Source organism: Rhincodon typus, chromosome 15, assembly GCF_021869965.1.
Source record: "Rhincodon typus isolate 14 chromosome 15, sRhiTyp1.1, whole genome shotgun sequence".
Classification (NCBI taxonomy): Eukaryota; Metazoa; Chordata; class Chondrichthyes; order Orectolobiformes; family Rhincodontidae; genus Rhincodon; species Rhincodon typus.
Window position 1 is genome coordinate 28959129 of NC_063346.1, and position 20623 is coordinate 28979751.

The 20623-nt window shown below is 39.5% G+C and overlaps 1 protein-coding gene across 8 annotated transcripts in view; it reads left to right on the top strand.

Annotated features, from left to right (window-relative positions):
• Positions 1-20623, top strand: part of klhdc4 (kelch domain containing 4) — a 100144-nt gene that overhangs the window by 57470 nt on the left and 22051 nt on the right. For all 8 annotated transcript variants that reach the window (XM_048605724.1, XM_048605729.1, XM_048605731.1 and 5 more), the window contains one exon: positions 13676-13754. In XM_048605724.1, the coding sequence (XP_048461681.1) occupies positions 13676-13754 (79 nt within the window). The remainder of the gene's footprint in view (positions 1-13675; positions 13755-20623) is intronic.

The window sequence follows — 20623 nt, forward strand, 5'->3', positions numbered from 1 at the left end:
TCTAAAACACTACCCCAATCAAAATAAAATTTGAATCATTTTCCTTGGACGTGCACTCCTCAAACCACTTTAAAATGTACTTTAACTTCTCAACTGCCTGCCTTTAGCCCTCCATTCATTCTGCAGTTACCAATCTGCTCAGTCAGACTCTCACTTTCACTTTGATGCCCTGGATTTCATTAAAACGATTACATTTCCTCACCCTTGTCATTCCTTCAATATGGTCTTCCTTTCCTCTCACTTGAGTGTCCAGGGCTGGACATGAATGTTTTTGGTAGTGAATTGAGCGAGTAAGTAGGAGGAGGACTCTTTGGTGAACTGTGTTGAAGACTGCAGACAGAGTAAGAAGACTGAAAAGCGATAGTTTATCATAGTGACAGTCACACAAAACGTAAGGATCAGTTCAGTACTACGGGAAAGACAGAACCTCTTTCCATTTCAAGGTCTTTGAGCCCATTGTGTCCCAAATCAGTGCCATTTTTCCCACAACTCCAAATGTAAATCCTTCCAATAAGTTTTTCACCTTTTGCTACAGTCCTAAAATGCTCTTTATCTTCTCATGCTGTCTGCAGCCTTTGACAGGATTATTTACTTAGTCCTCCTCCATACCTTTCCTGTTTAGCTGGGTGGGATTGCCCTCACCTGATTTACATACCTGTCTGTCTCATTGTAGCTAGAGAAAAGCCTGAAATGATGTTTTTTTCCTACCACTGTGCCATTGCCTTAGGAGCTTCATAAGGATATGTCTTTGTCCCCATCACATTCTTCACCCACATACTGTTCATAGATAAATCATTCCAGAGCATAATGTCAGAATCCACATTTGTGCTGATGACTCCCAGCTATTCCTCATCATACACCCTCCTGATGCTTTCACTGTTCCTAATTTTTCACAGTAGTTGTTTGACATCTAGCGCTGGATGAGCAAAAATTTGACATGTGCCTCAACACTGGGAACTGTGCATTTCTCTAACTGATGGCCTCATAAGCTTCTGTTATTTAACTGCTCCAACCTTGTTGACCATGCCTTCAGTTTTCTGGTCTCTTAAGCTCTGAGCTTTCTCCCTCAACCCTCCAATTCAACAACTCCCGTTTCAGACATTTCTCAATGTAGCATTATGATTAAGTTTTAGGCTTCTTCCCTAATATCTCCTAGCTCTGTCAAATTTTGTGTAATAATGTTCCTGTGAAGCATCTTGGGACATTTTACTATGCTGGAAAGTTATGTATATGCAACTTGTTATTAAAGACATTTCAAGATATTCTTAAACTAAATTAGAAGTAAATAATTCTATTCTCATTTAAAGCTGACTTTAATTTTTAGCCACCAGTCGAACACCACAGTTCATTTTAATAGTTCCCATATGTCATGGTATTTAGTCCAGATATACTTAAGGAAACTGAAAGAAATGGAATAAGTTTTGCCCATTCTGTAAAAAACAATGGTAACTCTTCTGATTTCAACTAAATTTAAAAAAAAATTAAAATCCTAAAAAAGACTGAAAATACTGTCAGATTAACTTCAAATCAGTCATGACCATATTAATAAACATATTAAGAGGTGCTTTTATAAATGAAATATATCATTCAATAGATTAATGCAAATGATGTGGTAACCTGAGAAAACCTGTCAATTAATGAACCTCACACATGACACTCCATCTGTTTTACAAAATAAACCACCTTTGATCTTTCGCTTTTGTGTTGCATGCTGTTCTCATTCTCTCTAGCACTTCCTAGCTTTCATTGTGACCGTGTGCAGCTTTAAATGTTCTAAGAATAAATGTATCTGCTAAGCAACTTGTGGTTATGTGTTTTGTCTTTGTAGGGGAGTTAATCTGTATTATTATTTGAAAAATGGGGCATTTTATGAAAAAGACAAGAATGTCAGTTTTGAGAATTGAAGCATGTTATTGCTGCATGACATCTTTGTTTGGCAGATCTGTCACCTGTTATCTTGAATGATAGCCAATTCATTGTTTTTTTTTAAGATGACCCAAAGATTTATGTTTTGTTTAAAGTGTGTGCAGTCCTGGATAGCCATTGTTTAACACGTTTTAAAAGTGTTCACATTTCTCACGTGTTATTAGTAAAGAGGGATTAAACAAAGTAACTTGTTATAAATGTGAATGAGTATTAAATGAATATGTATAAACATTTTCATATTTAAATTGCTTTTCTACATTTAGGTTAAATTCAGTCTAGTAGTATTTTTAAAGACTGGTAATTTGTTGTATATTCTGTATTATGTCAAATTTTTGTATACAAACAGGAACAGGAACAGAGACACTGGAGATGTACACAGGCAAGTCAGTGACCGAGGGCAAGTTGATAAGGCTATTAAAAAGCCATATAGTTTTATAAGTAGAGGAATGTGGAATCCAATCAAGGCAATTATTCTATTTCAGTTATTTGTCTTCAGCTAAAGTGTTCAAATCTCTGCAGTGTGCTGTTAGAAATGAGACATGACCATCTAAGGGTTGCAGAAAAGATTTACTTCAATGTAAAAGTTAAGTTACCATAGTAGTGTCAGACCACAGGACTGCTGTCTCATTGGCGGTTTAATGTGAGGGGCACCATGCATCAGGTGAGGGGTGAGGTTGAGTTATCTTCATGGTAACTTTAGTTAGTGCAAGAACTGAACGCACGCTATTGGCATGACTGCATAATATCCAACCAACCGAGCTAACTGACCAGAATACTTGCCTTCCGCCCTGGTGGTTCAAAGGAGGAAAGACTAGTGATGTGGAAAGACTACAGAAACTTGCAGTTGTTATTTGTACAACAGAGAAGTCTAAGAGGAGATTTGTATTTTAAGTATTCAAAATTATGATAACTATGATTAGTAAATATCCGCAGGACAGTTAATAGCTGGCTTCAGGGAGTTGGCAAATATACTAGAGGTGATATGATGAAACATTATGAACTGGAATGCATAGCATGAAAGGATGTTGGGAGTGATTCAGTGATAAACTGAAGGGAGTTGAATAACTTCTTGAGTAGAAACTCTTCCATGGCTGTTGCAAAAGAAGGGGAGAGGGTGTTCTGCATACTTATCAAAATCTTTTGTGATAAATCTTGAAATAGCGGCGTTTGATGTCCAGCACAACACCTCTGAGGTATAACATCAGTAAAGCACTTTAAGGAATAATTGAAACTTTAATGCACCGAATAAGTCAAGGATGAGACTTGAGTATTTTTTAACTTCAAAATTCTTGTGATGCAATGAATACAAAGATTAAAAAAAAATGTCCTTGATGAAATAAGAAAGCTTTTCATCGATTTGTGTTATCATCCAATAAGGTCGGAGGGAAATTGTGACACCTGATGGAGTGACAGCATAGGTAATGGATATATTAATAACTAATTGGTTTGAGTTGGTTGCATGAATATGGGGAGCTAGTAATCAGTAGAATGAGAGTTTTATGGGGTGTGGCTAGCTGAAATAAAGCTCTCACGTGAAAGTGTGGATTTGAATTCTGTTTAAATACATTTATCCTTTGGATAGCAGAGGATGGTTGAAACAAAATGTAAAGTTTTGGGGTATGATTACCCACATCTGTTTTCTAAAAATGAAGCCTGTAATCAGTGGAAGAATGAAGTGATCTGGGCTTCTGCTTACCAAAGGGGAAGCAAGGTATGGCCTTAGCATGTTTGTAACCTTACAGAAGCAAGGTAAGAAGCAAAGCTTTTATAGAATTGGAACCTGATGGTTTGAACATGGATGAAGGTTTGGATAGATTTGTTAACTTTCATGGAAAATGTTTATTGAAATACTCTTTTGTTTGTACAGTGTGATTAAAATTTTTGCAGGATTTATGGTACAAACTAGAACAATATGACTGAGAATGGAGGCCATAATGTTAACATATTGACGAGCCTGTCCAGATACAGGTTGCATGTAACAGTATGAAAGGAGAACTGTAACAAATAAAAATGAGAACAGAAACACTTTTGATAATGTTGAGAAGTGAAGAGAATTTGGGATTTACAATAAGCAGCTCAACCCCAGAATGCTCAAGGTGTGTTTGATCCATGTTTCAGGTGTGATTCAAAGTACCACTACACCAGGAATTGTGCCAAGGACTTCGAGTCATAGAGCTATACAGTGTGGTAACAGACCCTTTGGTCTAACTTGTCCATGCAGACCAGACATCCTAAATTTTCTAGTCCCATTTGCCAGCATTTGGCCTATAGCTCTCTAAACCCTTCCTATTCGTGTACCCATCCAGGTGCCTTTTAAATGTTGTAATTGTACCAGCTTCTACCACTTCCTCTGGCACCTCATTCCATACATGGACCACCCTTTGCATGAAAAATTTGCCCCTTGGGTCCATTTTATTATCTTTCCCCTCTTGTCTTAAACCTATGCCCCCTAGCTTTGGACTATCCTGCCCTTGGAGAAAGACCATGGCTATTCATCCTATCCATGACCCTCATGATTTTACAAATCTATATAAGGTGATCCCTCAGCCTTCGATGCTGCAGGGAAAATATCCCCAGCCTATCCCCTATAGCTGAAACTCTTCAACCCTGGCAAAATCCTTGTAAATCTTTTCTGAACCCTTTCAAGTTTCACAACATCTTTCCTATAGCAGGGACACCAGAATTGAATGCAGTATTCCAAAAGTGGCCTAACCAATGTCCTGTACAGCCATAACATGACATCTCAACACCTATACTCAATGCACTGACCACTAAAGGCAAGTGTACCAAACTCCTCCTTTTACAACCCTATCTACCTGTGATCCCACTTTCAAGGAACTATGAAACTGCACCCCAAGGTCTTTTTGTTAAGCAACACTCCCCAGGACCTTACTATTAAGTATACAAGTCCTGTCCTGGTTTGCCTTACCAAAATGTCACACCTCACATATATCTAAATTAAACTCCATCCGCCACTGCTCAGCCCATCTGATCAAGGTTCCATTGAACTCTGAGGTAACCTTCTTCTTCGCTGTCCACTACACCACCAATTTTGGTGTCATTTGCACACTTACTAAACATTCTTCCCATATTCACATCCAAATCATTTATATAAATGACAAAAGCAGTGGACTCAGTACCAGTCCTTGTGCCACACTGCTAGTCATAGGCCTCCAGTCCGAAAAACAACCCTCTGTCTCCTACCGTCTAGCCCATTTTGTATCCAAATGGCTAGCTCTCACTGGATTCCAAGTGATCTAACCTTGCTAACCAGTCTACCATGCAGAACTTTGTCTAAAGCATTGCTGAAATACATGTAAACATGACAGTGCCCTCTGTGATCATCAATCTTCTTTGTCACCTATTCAAAAAACTCAATCAAGTTAGTGAGACACAATTTCCCAAGCACAAACCCATGTTGACTAGGCCTAATCAGTCCTTGCCTTTCTAAATAGATGTAAATTCTCGACCACAGAAGCCTGTTCAACTTACCCACCACTGACATAAGGATGACCAGTCTATAATACAATCCTAATAAAATGATCATCTCTTTCTTATTTCTCAGTTTCACCCAAATACCTTCTCTGGACATACTCCCAAGAATATCCTCCCCAAGTACAGTTGTAATGTCATCCCTAACCAAAAACACCCCTCCCCTCTTCTCTTGCCCCCTTTATTTTCCCTCCTTATAGCATCTATACACTGGAACATTAAACTGCCAGTCCAGCCCTGCCCTGAGCCACATTTCTTAATAGCTATAATGTCCCAGTCCCATGTTTCCAACCATGCCCTGAGGTCATCTGCCTTACCTTTCAGGCCTCTTGCATTGAAATAAATGCAGTTTAATTTATCAGTCTTACCTCATTTTTTGTCTTGCTCTTGCCTATTTGACTTGTTCTTCTTCTCAACAGCACCAGCCTCAGACTTATGTCTTTTCTCACTATCTGTTTCTGCCACCACCACACCCCTCCTCCCCGTCCCTCCCCCCACTCCGAGCCCAAGCTAGTTCAGAGCCTCTGTAGCACTAGAAAATCTCCCCACCAGGATATCAGTCTGCTGCTAATTCAGGTGCAAACAGTCGTCCTTATACAAGTCACTTCCTACCCTTGAAGAGATTCCAATGATCTAAAAATGCAAATCCAGCTGTTCAGCCATGCATTCATCAGCTCGATCCTTCTATTCCTATTCTCACCAGCATGTGGCACCGGAGTAATCCAGATATTACTATCCTTGAGGACCAATTTTTTAATCTCCTGCCTATTTCCTTTATTCTCTCTTGAGAACCTCATCCCTTTCTCTTCCTATGTTTCTCTTCCTCTGTATACTTGTACTTGTCCCAGTTATTTGAGGCCAAGCCTGAAATGGACAATTCGGAGAAAGATGATGGAGATACTAATCATAGGATATTTTATTGGTTACAAGAAGCTTCAGCCCAGTGAATGTGTTAGTCATAGAGTCTTGCAATGTGCGGGATTGGATAGTGGTTGCAAATCTACTACATGTGAAATAGTTTGGCTAAAATACTACCCAGTCTTTGAGTGAAAAGGATTGGGATAAAATTAAGGAATTCCAGAGTTTCACCACTTTCAGATTTGGGAATGATAACATTCTAAAATTTTTGAAAAGACGTTTTCCTTGTCAGATGGTTGGAATCAAATATTAGCTTGGATAAAGTGTCAGTGAAACACCCTTGTTATTACAAAGATCACCAATGAAAGCGCACAGGAAACTGAATATGAAAAATGACAAGGCTATTGTATTTGGAACATCTGAACTTGTAATGTACACAATTGGGAGCTGTTTTCTTCCTGTAATGGAATGTAGCCTTTTCACTAAAGAAATTAAACAAGTTTTATTGATATTGGGGGTAGTAATTTAAAAGGTGGAAAAGTTTATGATGTTAAAATTACCAAGCCATTTTTTAAAATATTAACTTTTATATTAACTAGTAAAAGATGCAGGAGTAAGGGATGAAGAGTATCATAAGTTCACAGAAGTAATAGATGTGAGATTTGTAAGAAGTGTCAAAGGACACCATCACAGTCTATGGAAGGTCTGCCCTTAATAAAAGATTTTAATGAGGTAATGGCCATGGATTTAAAGGAATGGGCTAAGAAAGGTGATATGGGCTGAAGAAAAAGGTGTACTCATCTTACTTTTTGTACATTTGCCAACTGGATTGTTGATTGACAAAATGATGCAAGGTAACGATAAAAATTGTGGGTAAGGGAGTTGGGGTTAGTTTATTAATGCTGGATTTGGAGATGTGTATGAATATGAACGTAATAGTTATAAACACAGCAACACACAGTCCTTTTAAAATTAGACTTAGGAAAGCTGTTGCTATTACCAAAGTAGAGCTTAACAATTTGATGCAGTGGCTTGCAAAATTCAACTGGAGGAATTCTGAAGTCTGATTGGACAGTTGAATTAACTGTTCCCACACAATGTCGGATGCCAGTTTTGAAGTATTAGAGTACAACCACAGAAAATCAGATGGAAAATATTATTTGGGCAAATGTTGAAAAAAAAGCAGTGTGTTTTGAAATTGCCATCCTAGGAGACGCCAGCAACATGTAACTTATCGTTTTTTGTGATGGTTTCCTTAGAGCAGTGGGGAAAGGCAGTAAATATTGCCCCTTAGCTGAGAAGCTAAAATGATCAGAAGAGTAGTTAAAAAGTATCTTAGGGGTGAGACCTATGCTCTGAGTGGTAGGCTTAGCATTTTCTTAGCAAAAATATTGGAAGAGGAATTCAGCTGCAATGCCAGTTGGCTGCTACACAAATGATAACTCGCAATGGGATAACGTAGGCTCAACAAAATGTGTGGATGACAAAAGATTGAAGATAGAGAATGGAGAGAACTCCAAATTGAAATGGATGGATTGTAGCAGTTAGCTGTCTGATTGTTTTATTAAGTTCTAAAAATTGTTGGACATACTGGATAAAGGACATTTGGAACTTTACCGTGTAAAGAAATAATATGGATATAAAGTCTGTCATTTTGAATGATTTTATTATTAAAGATTAATTTATGTAAAACAAGGGAAATCTGCTATTGCTCAAAATAGTCTGAAGGAACGCCCGAGATGTAAAACAATGAGAAAACAGGTGACGGATATATTAAATAAAGGTTAATTTGCTTTAAATTGGTTGTTTAAATTTGGGGAGCTAGTACTTAGTAGGATGCGTGTTCTGTGGAGTATGGCTAACTGAAATAAAGCTCTGAGGTATTAAAAAGTTTCTGTTTGGTCTTGGTTCTCCTGGTTGATTTACCACATGTTCCTAAGTTTGATCCCTTGCCCCCACTGTTTACTTTAAAAGCCTGATTCCTATTTCTGTAGCCCACAAGTACGCCAGCACAGCATGGTGCAGGTGGAAAACATCGCATCAGTACAGATCCCACTTTCCCCAGTTCTACTGTTAGTGCTCCAAAGACCAGAGCCCACTTCTCCCAAATAATTTTTAAGACACTGGTTCAACTTTCTTATCTGCTTTGCCTGAGGCCAATTTGCATCTGGCTGAGTTAACAAAACAAAATTTATTGTCTTCGTAGTTTTCCTTAATTTGGAGGCTTTCTGCTCATGCCTGACAATGCAGAATCTCCGTTTTTGACCTGCCTATGTCATTGTTATTTCCATGGGCCATGATAACTGGATCCTCCCTCTCCTACTGTAAGTTTCTGTCCAGTCATGAGCAGAGATCCTGAACCCGAATTTGTCAGGGTTGTTTTGTCAAGCAGGCAACTTGACTTGCGTGCTTTGCTGCAAAGAACAGGTGGGTCGTTATGGTCAGTTAACTCATCCACCCAATAGCTCCCAAGCTAAGCTCAAAGAACCTCAAAACTTCTTAAACAATTGCTAAGACTGAGGCTTCTAAATTTCTGCCTCACCTGTAGCCATGCCCTTCTTTCCTTGATCAGGGATAAAATCAGAAGACCCTATTCTAATGTGTATGACCACCCCCTAGTGCAAAATATCCAAGTAACTTTTTTCTCTTCCCTGATTCATTTCAGTTTCTATAGTTCAGCCTCCAGCTCATAAGCATGGAGCTGAAGCTGTTGAAAGTTCTAACACTCACTGCCAGCATGTTTCCCTGAATGAACTTGGCATCCAGGAAGCTCCCACATGCTGCAGCTGTGACACATTACCTCACCCACCCTCCTTAACGCATTCTAGTTAACTTTAGTTTTTTTTTTCAATTATATATTTACTTACGTTTTTTATACATTTCATTAATCTTACCACCAGTTGCTTTACTGTGTTGAACCTTAGGAGTAGAATAAATCTTAGTCATTTACCAGATACTCTCTAAATAACTAAATTCTGCTGTAGCATGTGCAAGTTCCAGCTCCACTCTGTTCTTGCCCCATGAAAATAGGAATTGCTGTGTGTTCGGGGGCAGGACATGGGATTTCTGGGCACATTTGTTTTTTTACCAGATTAGTGGTCTCATGGAGGCTCTCTATTGAAAACGCAGGCAGGGATGTTTCCTGTTTCCTATTGTAAGAGGTTTTTAAACATTTCACCTTCCGAAATTAGGAACAGTTTGGAACTTTGTGGTTGACAGAGGTCCACTATATAAATTTCAGGCCTTAACAAAGTGAAACAAGTTTTGCTTTTTACTGTGCCATTGATATGTACTTTTTAAAAAATTAAATCCCTTCCCATTGTTGCTTTTCTTTCTGCTGCCAAACGAAGCTGGAGTTTCTGATCTGTTATTGGTCCCTGGTGTAAAGTTAACTGATTACCCAATTAATTTTAAAACTCTGAACATTGATTTGTTCAGGTATTAAAATAGGTTTGTGCAGCTTACTGGCCATTTATAATCATTCAATCCATAAGTAAATTGGTGTATTAATAACTAATGCAATAAGTTTATTTGGAAGATCAGTTTGCTCAATGTTGCCTATATGCAAGCATTGTATTTTGAGCTTAGGATATTACTTGTACACTCACAGATGTACAGCAGTATTTGAATGAATACAAAATATTTATTACTCCAAAAGTGCTTTCTCTGACATGTTTCTGTGGCCTTAATTACTTTGCACTGATCCCTTTCAGCAAATTGAATAAACTTCCCAGTCTTGCTTGAAGTCAGAAGCTGAAGAAAGACAGGACAGGAGGGCATTGGACCAGTAGCTGATGGTTCCCATATCGGTATCATCTTTCTGAGAGCAGGATGAAAGTGGCAAGGACTATCCAAACTATCTCCCATTATAGCCAAGGCATGATGGGAGACTGGCTACAGGCACACTCGCAAGACATGAACCCCAGGGCACAAAACATTTTCAGGGATCCTTCTGAGATTTTCTCAAGAACTACTTTTTGATTTGCTACTTTTTGGGCTTTTTAAAAATTCTATTAACTTATTTCTTCAGTGATGGAGACACATGGCAACGTTAACTTCTCTATTTATGTTCATGTATTGGGTATGGGGCAGAAGCAGAATTAGAAAAATGCATCAGTATCTTCAATAATTACCAACCCTCCATTAAACTTAAAGCCACAACACAGGCTAACAGTAATTAAATAGGTACAAGACCACAAGCAAAATTTAACAATAAAAGTATTTTTCAAAATAACTGACATACTTCTACACACAAAAAGCATGCTTTTGTCGATGATCTTGAAATTCTAGTGGTGGTGTAGCCAGTGCAAGCTAGTTTTGTTTTTCTTACTACAGTCTCTTTTAAATTGTAATCTTTCTTTCTCCCCAGAGTGTGGTCTGTCACTTGATGTTTCTTCTAAAATTCTCTATCTGGGACGCATTTCAATTTGTAACGTAGTCAGGGTCTGAGCTTGAGGAACAATTGCCCAGTACCAATATTTGGAGCAACTATCCATGGCAAACTTTATCAAAAGAATAGAAGACTAAAACTATAGACTTTGTATTTGAATGTAGTTTTAGAAACAAACCAGAGGAATTGAACGCACGAATAGAAATAAATATGATCAGATAGGCATAAGATTGATGAGGCTACGGGAGGAAATGATCTATGACCTGAATCTTGAGGGGTACAGGACATTTTGGGAGTGACATGAAGGTAGGAGAGGGTGGACGGATGGCTCCATTAGTTAATGGTGGTATTGGAATAGTAGACAGCGATGACCTCCATTCAGGAAACCAGGATGTAGAAACAGTTTGTGTAGGGATGAAAAGTTGTAGGTAAGAGGACGCATGTGGGAGTAGTGTACAGGCACCCTGACAGTAACCACATGGTAAAGTGGTGCATAAAGCAATAAAAAATGAGAGCTTTTTGGAAAGTCACTGTAACAGTCATGGGACATAAAATATATATTAGACTGAAAGGTAAGAGAAGGGCAAAGATAACCTGAATGGGAAGTTTATAAAAAGTTTCTGAATAGTTTCTTGAACAGCATGTTCTGGAGCTAACCAGAGAGCATGTTATACTAGACTTGGTATTGTGCAATGAGATAGTGAAGGAATGGCTCCACAGTTCCAAAATAGGGTGGTGTATGATTTGGAGGGGAAATTGGAGGTGATGGTATTCCCATGTTTCTGCTGCCTTGTCTTTCTAGGTTATAGAAATCACTGGTTTCAAAGGTGCTGTGGAAGGAACTTTGGTGAGTTCTGCAATGCATCTTTAGAGCTGCTACTTCTGTGTGTTGGTGGTAGAGGGAATAACTTTAAAGTGCTGGAAAGGGTGCTGATCGAAAGGACTGCTTTGCTTTTGATGTTTGAATATTATCTTTGTCATCAGTTTACTACATTTCTGTGGGATCAATTATACTGCAGGGCCATATGACAGCAGCTGCTGCTCAACAAAGCCTCATTATGCATTCTTGACTGAGATCCCAGACATCCATTAAAATGTTGAAACAACTGATACTCATGGATAACATTGCACAATGTTTATTTGTACAAAATAGTTGTTTCAAGTGCTTTCAGTTTCTGTACTCGATATTTTGAGAGCCTGGTTTATCGGCACTTTATTGACCTGTATTGGATCAAGTTTTTAATAAAAGTGGGAAGTTATAAATAATTTTCTTTCAGAGGTTTTTATATATATCCTATTACCACTATAGTTCATTGGTTTCATACAGAGTCTCAGAAGTGAGGTGAGAGTGACAGCCCTTGACATCAAGACCGCATTTGACTAAGTGTGGCATCAAGGAGCCTTATCAAAACTGGAATCAGTGGTTATCGGGGGCAAACTCTCGCTGGTTAGAGTCTTAACTAGCACATAGGAAGATGGTTGTGGGAGTTGGAGGTCAGTGATCTCAACTCTAGGACATCTCTGCAGGAGTTCCTCAAGATAGTGTGCAAGGCCCAACTATCTTCAGCTGCTTTATCAACGACCTTCCCTCCAACATAAGATGAAAAATTGGGCATTCATCAGAACCGTATTCAGCATCATTTGCAACTGCTCAGGTGCTGAAGCAGTTCAGTTCAAGTGCAGTGAGATCTGGACATATCCAGGCTTGTGTTGACCAGTGGCAAGCGACATTCGTGCCACAGAAATGTCAGGCAATCTAACTACCACCCTTAGACATTCAGTGGTGTTACCATTGCTGAGTGCAAAACTCAACGTCCTGGGAGTTACGATTGATCAGAAACTCAACTGGACTCACCTTATAAATACAGGCTACAAGAGCAAGTCAGATGCTAGGGATACTACGACAACTAACTCCACTGTTAACTCCCCAAAACCTGTCCGCCATCTACAAGGCACAAGTCAGGAGTGTGATGGAATACTCCCCACTTGGCTGGATGAGTGCAGCCCCAACAACACTGAAGAAGCTTGACACCATCCAGGACAAAGCAGGCCGCTTGATTGGCACTACATCCACAAGCATCCACTCCCTCCACCACCAATGCTCAGTAGCAGCAGTGTGCACTGTCTACAAGATGCAGTGCAGAAATTCACCAAAGATCTTCAGACAGCACCTTCCAAACCCACGACCACATCTAGAAGGACAAGGGCATCAGACATATGGGAACACCACCACCTGCAAGTTCCCCTCCAAGCCATTTGCCATCTTGTAGATCACCGTTCCTTGATGTTGTTGGGTCAAAATCCTGGAATTCCCTCCCTACTGGCATTGTGGGTCTAACTGTAATATATGGACAGCAGCAATTCAAGAAGGTAGCTTACCATCATCTTCTCAAGGCTACTAGGGACGGGCTATAAAATTGCTGGCTGGCTAGCCAGCCAGCAATGCCCATGTCCTATCAGTGAATAAAGAAAGGTTAGGCCAATTATGTGACTGGTGGAGTAGTGGGGCTTATCTACTAATGCATTCTTCTCATCATTGTTATAACAGTTACATTGTCATGCCTGATTGAAATAGAGATACAATCTTTACAATAGACTTTGGCAGATCAGGTACTGAAAGTTGTCCGTGTGAAAGCCTACTTCAGTATGGGAAAATCTGGTATTATTTGTTTCTTCACAGTCATAAGAACTGCTTTACTTGACCGGCTAAAATCTTAGAGATGAAATAGCAGATAATCCACGAATATGAGTTGATTAGTATTAGAATATGAAGCCCATGAGAAACTCATTGAATATTAAGAGAACAAACATACAGTGTTTGTGAAGATGTTAAAAAGGTAATTTTGTTGAAGTGCTAACAATCTGAAAAAGTGCTAACCTTTTTCTATCAAGAGCAAGGATGTGTTTCCCCTTCAAGTTGCAAATACAGGCATGTTTGAAAAGTTAAATCACGTTTGGTAGTTTTATATTTGTTGGTAAATAATTTATTATTTTTATTTCTTCTTGCAGCGAGTAAAGAAAGATGTAGAAAAGGGCATTGTGTACTCTGATATGTTCCTCCTAAAAAATGAAGGCAGAGAAGGTACAGGTATGTGCATAGAGAATGCTATGTTGGTTGCCATATGATAGCACCTGTGAACTGATGGGTATGTGTTAGTCCAGATCTTCTGCAAAACAGCAATAATCATTAGATCTCCACTCTGCTTACCCTTTCCTCCCTAGATTCTGCTGTCCCAAGCCTGCCTGCTTCCAGAAATGGGTCAATTTGTGAACTCCCATCACATTACTCCATGGCAGTGACACAGAACTGTCCAAAGCCTCTGACTGTAGCTCAAGAGTTAGACGTTTAAGTTGCGCCCCAAGGAATTGGTCATCAGGAGTTCAAACCTCCCAGGCAATTCGCATGAATGTGAGCATGTTGAAACTTCCATGGGGTCCCAGGGCACATCTTGGGTCAAGGTTTCAGCTTCTGACAGTCTGCAGAGCAGTAGAACTGGGCTATTTTGTAAGATATGGTTATAGAATCATAAATACAAAGTGTTTACAGAACAGAAATAGGTTATTTCATCCAACAGATCCATTTCAGTGTTCATGCTCCTCTTGAGTCTCACCCCTCCTTCATCATTTGTTTCTATTCCTTTCTTTTCCATTCTTATTTAGATTCCCCTTAATTACATATATGCCATTCACCTCAACTCCTTGTATAAGGAACTTCACAATCTGTTCATTCTTTGGGTAAAGAAGTTTCTGCTTATTTCCCAATAGATGTATTGTTGACCGTTTTAAAGTTTATATCCCTTATGTCTAGTCTTTCCTACAATGGAAAATCTTTCATACCCTAACAAGACCTTTAATAATTCCTCATTTGTTTCTTCAAGAAAACGGAATCGTACCATGTGCCATCTCTCATACCTCTAAATCCTTCTAATAATATGGAGACTAGAATTGTTCACCTCGTGTTCTCAGCAAGCCTCTCCCCAAGTTCAACATAACTTCTTTGCTTTTCATTTTTTTCAACTTAGATAAAGCACTCGATTTATTTCTAATATCCTTGCTAACTTGCATCACGACTGTATCTGGCTCAGTTGCTTCACCACAATAAGAGACATTTTCCCATCCATGTGTTACTGTCTTTGTTTTTGCCTTCCAAAATATACTGCATCACATACACACATACCAGTTATACAGCAATTCTGCAAGGTTATTAATTTCTTTCTGCATTAGCTACATCCTGACATTGGTTTCATCTGTTAATTTTCAAATTATATTTCTGATTCACAAATGCAAATGTTTTATATAAAAGATGAACGGCACTGATTCCAGCATCAATCCTTGCAGGACACTACTTCCCAGCATTTGCCAGTTTTATAGACCGCTTTATATCCAGTCTGCTGCTTGTTCCCTTTCTGTACATGCTGTCATGAATCTACTAAGAATTTCATTCTCAGTAGCATTTCATATTTCTACACATGAAATTTATCTTTTTAAAGGAACAAATAACGTAGCTTATGAAGATTAAAATTGGCATGAAAAAGATGCCAAGACATCTCGAATTAGATCACTAACTCATAAATTTGTGAGCACTTTGCGATCATATGAACTTGTCAATTTGGATGAAGTGTTGTTTCTTGAAGAGTGAACTGAAGTAAGTTAGATTCATCACATGGTTTGTTTATGTGCCTTATCGATTCAAAATGAAAATATTTACAAGTGGTAAACAATGGTTTTATGTAAAATAAAATTGTTTCAGAAAACAAAGTAAATTTAAAACCTGTTACCATTAGATAATTTTGCCTTTATAATGTACAGCTTCCTCACCGTCTAAACAAGGTGATTTGTTTGTGACTGTTAGAATACCAATATTGGCTAACTATTTTAGCAAATATATTATTACATTAAGTCAACACAGTTTAGATGCAACATGTGTTATAACACATGTTAAAATCCCCGTTAAGAATGATTTGTTTTAAAAAGAAAACAAATTTCCCAGTAATGAATGGAAATAAAGGGAGAACAAGATTTCATATTTTAAGATGCTTGCTTAACAAACAAACCAAGTTTTAAGGAATATGTTTGCATCACATGTAGACAGGCTGGTTAAGAAAGCATTTAGCTCGCTTGCCTTCATTGCTTAGACTTTTTGAGTATAGGAGTTGGGATGTCATTTTGAGATTGTGCAGGACATTGGTGAGGCTACTTTTGGAGTAGTGGTTATCCTGTTGTAAGTAGGATATTATTAAGTTGAAGAGAGCTTAGAAAAGATTTGCCAGAATGTTGCCAGGAATGGAAGGTTTGTGGTATATGGAGAGGCTGGAAGTTTTTTAACTGGAGTGTAGAGGTTGAGGGGTGACCTTCTCGGGGTTTATAAAATTATGATGGGTATAGATAAGGTCAATGGCAGGTATCTTTTCTCAAGGTTGGGAGATTTCAAAACAAGTGGCCATATAAGGTCAGAGAAGAAAGATTTAAAAAAAGATCATGAGGGCCAATTTTTTCAGTGGTTCATGTGTGGAATGAACTTCCATAGGAAGTGGTAGGTGCAAGTACAGTTATAACGTTTAAAAAAGACAATTGGATGAGTACATGAATAAGAAATGTTTGGAGGGATATGGGCCAAGCGCAGGCAGGTGGGACTAGTTTAGTTTGGGATTATGGTATGTATGTACAGGTTGGACTGAAGGGCCTGTTTCCATGCTGTATGACTCTATGGCCAATTTCGATCGAAGGTTGGTCCGTTCTTTAATTTAACAATTAACTAAAAATTGCTCTTCTGATTGGGTGCAGTTTAATAGTGTATTTTAAATAGGAATTTATTTACTCAGCTGATGCTAGTTAATTAGACAACTGATGCAGTCCAGACCCAGAAGCCTTTGGATTAGAGGCCATAAAAGGAGGGCTTCTGCACTGGAGTGCTGTTTTGTTACATTAGAGTGTAACTAGAATTTGGTGAAACAGAGAGTGCTGCTTTGTGGCATTAGGGTGTAACTGGGGTTTGATGGTGATTAGTACCTTTATGTCTTTTATTGGTGAGTATTTCTGCTCTATAATTTCAAAGTAAGGTTTTAGGGAATCTGGAATGCAAGGGGAACACCGTTGAGACTGTGCAAGAAATAAAAGTTGAGGCTGAGGCTTGAGGCCTACACACACTCCTCGGAGCCTGGAGAGAGAGAGGAGCCATTGGGGGAAGATAGTTGGGGATCAGAAACGAATAAAAGTACCATCGTTGGAAAAGCCCCAAGTTCATTGATAGGTGAGTAACTGCTAATTTGAATACATATTCTAATTTGCTTTTAGATTAAAGGTAAATTAGAGAAATATTTTACAGATTTAAAAACTAGACCACTGGAAATTTAAAAGTACAAATTATAAACCAATTAAATAATTTTGAGATGCAGGGCTAGGTGATCTGTGGAAACTGTATGATGTGGGAGATCACCTTGTAATCGATAGTGACCTCATCTGTAGCAAGTGTTGGTTGCTCGAGAAACTCCGACTCAGAGTTGATGAACTGAAGTCTGAGCTTCAAATACTGCGACATCAAGGAGGGGAAGAGTTGCCTGGACGCTATGTTTCAGGCTGCATACACACCCTGTAGGTTAAATACTTCAACTGTGGCCAGTGGTCAGGGCAGGAGAGTATGACTATAAGTGAGGCAGCTGGAGGAATCCTGAATTTAATATTGCAGGAACTTCAGCTCTTGATCTTGTCCAAGAGGCATGAGGTGCTTGCTGCTGTGTGGATGAGAGAAATGAGTGTAGGGAGGATGGGCAAACTGGCCAATGCACCGTGGTACAGGAGGTGACTCAAGCAGGGGGAGTAATGGTACAGGATTCTGTAATTTGGGTCACATATAGCAGTAAGCAGATCAAGAGTCATCTGTAGTATGTTGCATTTTAAACTGCATTGAAAAGATACTGGAGTGGGAGGAGGAGGAGGATCCAATTGTTATGGATCATGTTGGGATTGACAACATCGGTAAGAAGTCCTATTTGGGGAATATCAGGAATTAGGAACAAAGGTGAAGAATAGGATCTCAAGGTTATTATTATCTGAGCTACATGCACAGAGAGATAAGGAAACTAGTGGAGTAAATGTGTAGCTGAAGGAGTGGTGTAGGAAGGAGGGTTTCCGTTTCATGGGGCACTGGCATCCATGTTGGGACTGAACCATTGGGACGGGCTCCACCTGAATTGATGTGGGACCAGAATCCTAGCAGAAAGGTCACAAAGACCTTAAACTAGCTCAAGGGGGAGGGCTCAGGAGAGGTTTTTTTTAATAGAATCCCTACAGTGTGGAAACAGGTCCTTTGGCCCAACCAGTCTCCTCGGAGCATCCCACCCAGACCCATCCCCTATAACCCACCTAATCTACATATCCCTGAACACTGTGGGCAATTTAGCATGGCCAATCCACCTAACTTGCACATCTTTGGACAGTGGGAGGAAACAGGAGCACCCGGAGGAAACCCACGCAGATACGGGGAGAATGTGCAAACTCCACACAGACAGTTGCCCGAGGGTGGAATCGAATTTGGGTCCCTGGCACTGTGAGGCAGCAGTGCTAACCACTGAGCCACCGTGCCGCCTTAAAGGTTATTCAAGTTTTCAGAATATGAAAGAGCCAGGAATCTGACTTTGGGCACAGCAGATAAGGGGATAACTGAGAAGGAGGTGGTTGACACTGGACTGAGGGTATTGTATTTAAATGCATGTGCTACTCAAAAGGTAAATTAACTTGTTGTGCAGATTGAAATTGGCAGGTATAATTTTGCCGGCATCGCAGAAATATAGCTGCGAGGGGATCAGGTCTGGGAATTAAATATCCAAGGATACACGTTCTATTGAAAAAAACTCTTGCATGCTTGTAAAGGAAATGAGATTGCCTTATTGGTAAGAAATGAAATTAAATGACTAGCAAGAAATGCAAAAGAGTGAGAAGGTGTAAAATGTGTGTGTATAGTTAAGGAACTGCAAAGGAAAAACAACCCAAATGGGAGTCATGGACAGGCCTCCTAGCAGTAGTCAGGATGTGGGGCAGAAAATCAATCAGGACTTAGAAAAGGCAATTAGGAAAGACATTATTACAATAATCATTTGAGAACTTCAATATGCAGGCGGACTGGGAAAATCAGGTTGATAGTGGATGCCAAGAAAAGGAATTTATGGACTGTCTACGAGATGGTTTTTCTGTAGCAGCTTTTTGTGGAGCTTACTAGGGAAGAGGTAATTCTGGATTTGGTGATGTGTAATGAGGTCGGCATGGTGAGGGAGCTTAAGGTAAAGGAACCCCTAGTTGCAATGACCATGATATGATAGAATTCACCCTGCAGTTTGAGAGGGAGAAGCTGGAATCAGATGTAACGGTCTTCCAATTGATTAAAGGTAACTAAAAACACATGAGGGAAGAGCTGGCCAGAGTTGATTGGGCGGGGAGCCTAGCAGGGAAAATGGTGTAGCAACAATGGCAGGAGTTTCTGGGGGTGATTCTAAAGGCACAGAAAAAATTTATCCCAAGGAAGGAGAAACATATTAAGAGAAGGAATGAGGCAACCGTGGTTGACGAGGGCAGTCAGGGACAGCATAAAAGCAAAAGAGAAAGCATACAATGTGGTGAAGATTAGTAGGAAGCCAGAGGATTGAGAAGCTTTTAAAAACCAGCAGAGGACAACTAAAAATCCAATTAATGGGGAGAACATGAAATATGAGGTTAAGCTAGTTAGTAATATACAAGAAGATTGCAAGAATTTTTTTAAAGATATATAAAAGGGAAGAGAGAGGCAAGAGTACAATTGGACCCCTAGAATATGAGGCTGGAGCAATAGTAATGGGGAACAAAGAAATGGCAGAGGAGCTGAATAGGTATTTTGCATCAGTCTTCACAGTAGAAAGTGGTGACAAGTTTGGTCCAAATCAGTAAAGATTCACTTACAGACAAATCTTCTAGAATTTTTTGATGTGACCAATTGAATGGGTAAGGGTGACGCAGTGGATGTTGTGTATCAGGATTTTTAAAAGGCTTTTGACACAGTCCTACAAGAGATTAGTAAGCAAAATTAAAGCTCATGGTATTGAAGATAATATATTGACGTGGATAGAGAACTGGTTGGCAGACAGGAAGCAGAGAGTTGGAGTAAATGAATCCTTTTTAGAGTGGCAAGCAGTGACGAGTGAAGTACCACAGGCTTCAGTGCTGGGACCGTAGCTATTCACAATATACATTAACGATTTGGACGAAGAAATAGAATGCCATATCTCCAAATTTGCAGATGACACTAAGCTGGGTGGCAGTGTATGCTGTGGGAGGATGCTGAGAGGTTGTAGGGTGACTTGGACGGACTGGCTGAGTGGGCACATACTTGGCAAATGCAATATAATGTGGATAAATGTGAGGTTATCCACTTTGACAAAAATAGGAAGGCAGATTATTATCTGAATGGTAGCAGATTAGGAAAAGGTGAGGTGCAGTGAGATCTCAGTGTCATGATGGAACAGTCGCTGAAGGTTGGCATGCAGGTGCAGCAGGCAATGAGGAAAGCTAATGGCATGCTGGGCTTCAAAGTGAGAGGATTTGAGTATGGGAGTAGGAATGTCATGATGCAGTTATACAGGGCCTTGATGAAGCCACCTCTTGAGTAGTGCGCAGTTTCGGTCTTCTACTCTGAGGTAGGGCATTTTTACTATTGAAAGAGTCTAACAGAGGTTCACCAGGTTGATTCCTGGGATGGCAGGACTGACATATGAAGAAAGACTGGATTGACTGGACTTGAACTCACTGGAACTTAGAAGAATGAGGGGGGAATTTCATAGAAGCATATAAAATCCTGATTGGACTGGACAGGCTAGATGCGGGAAGAATGTTCCCAGTGTTGGGGAAGTCCAGAACTACGGGTCACAGTCTAAGAATAAGGGGTAAGCCATTCAGAACAGAGATGAGGAAGAATTTCTTCACTCAGAATTG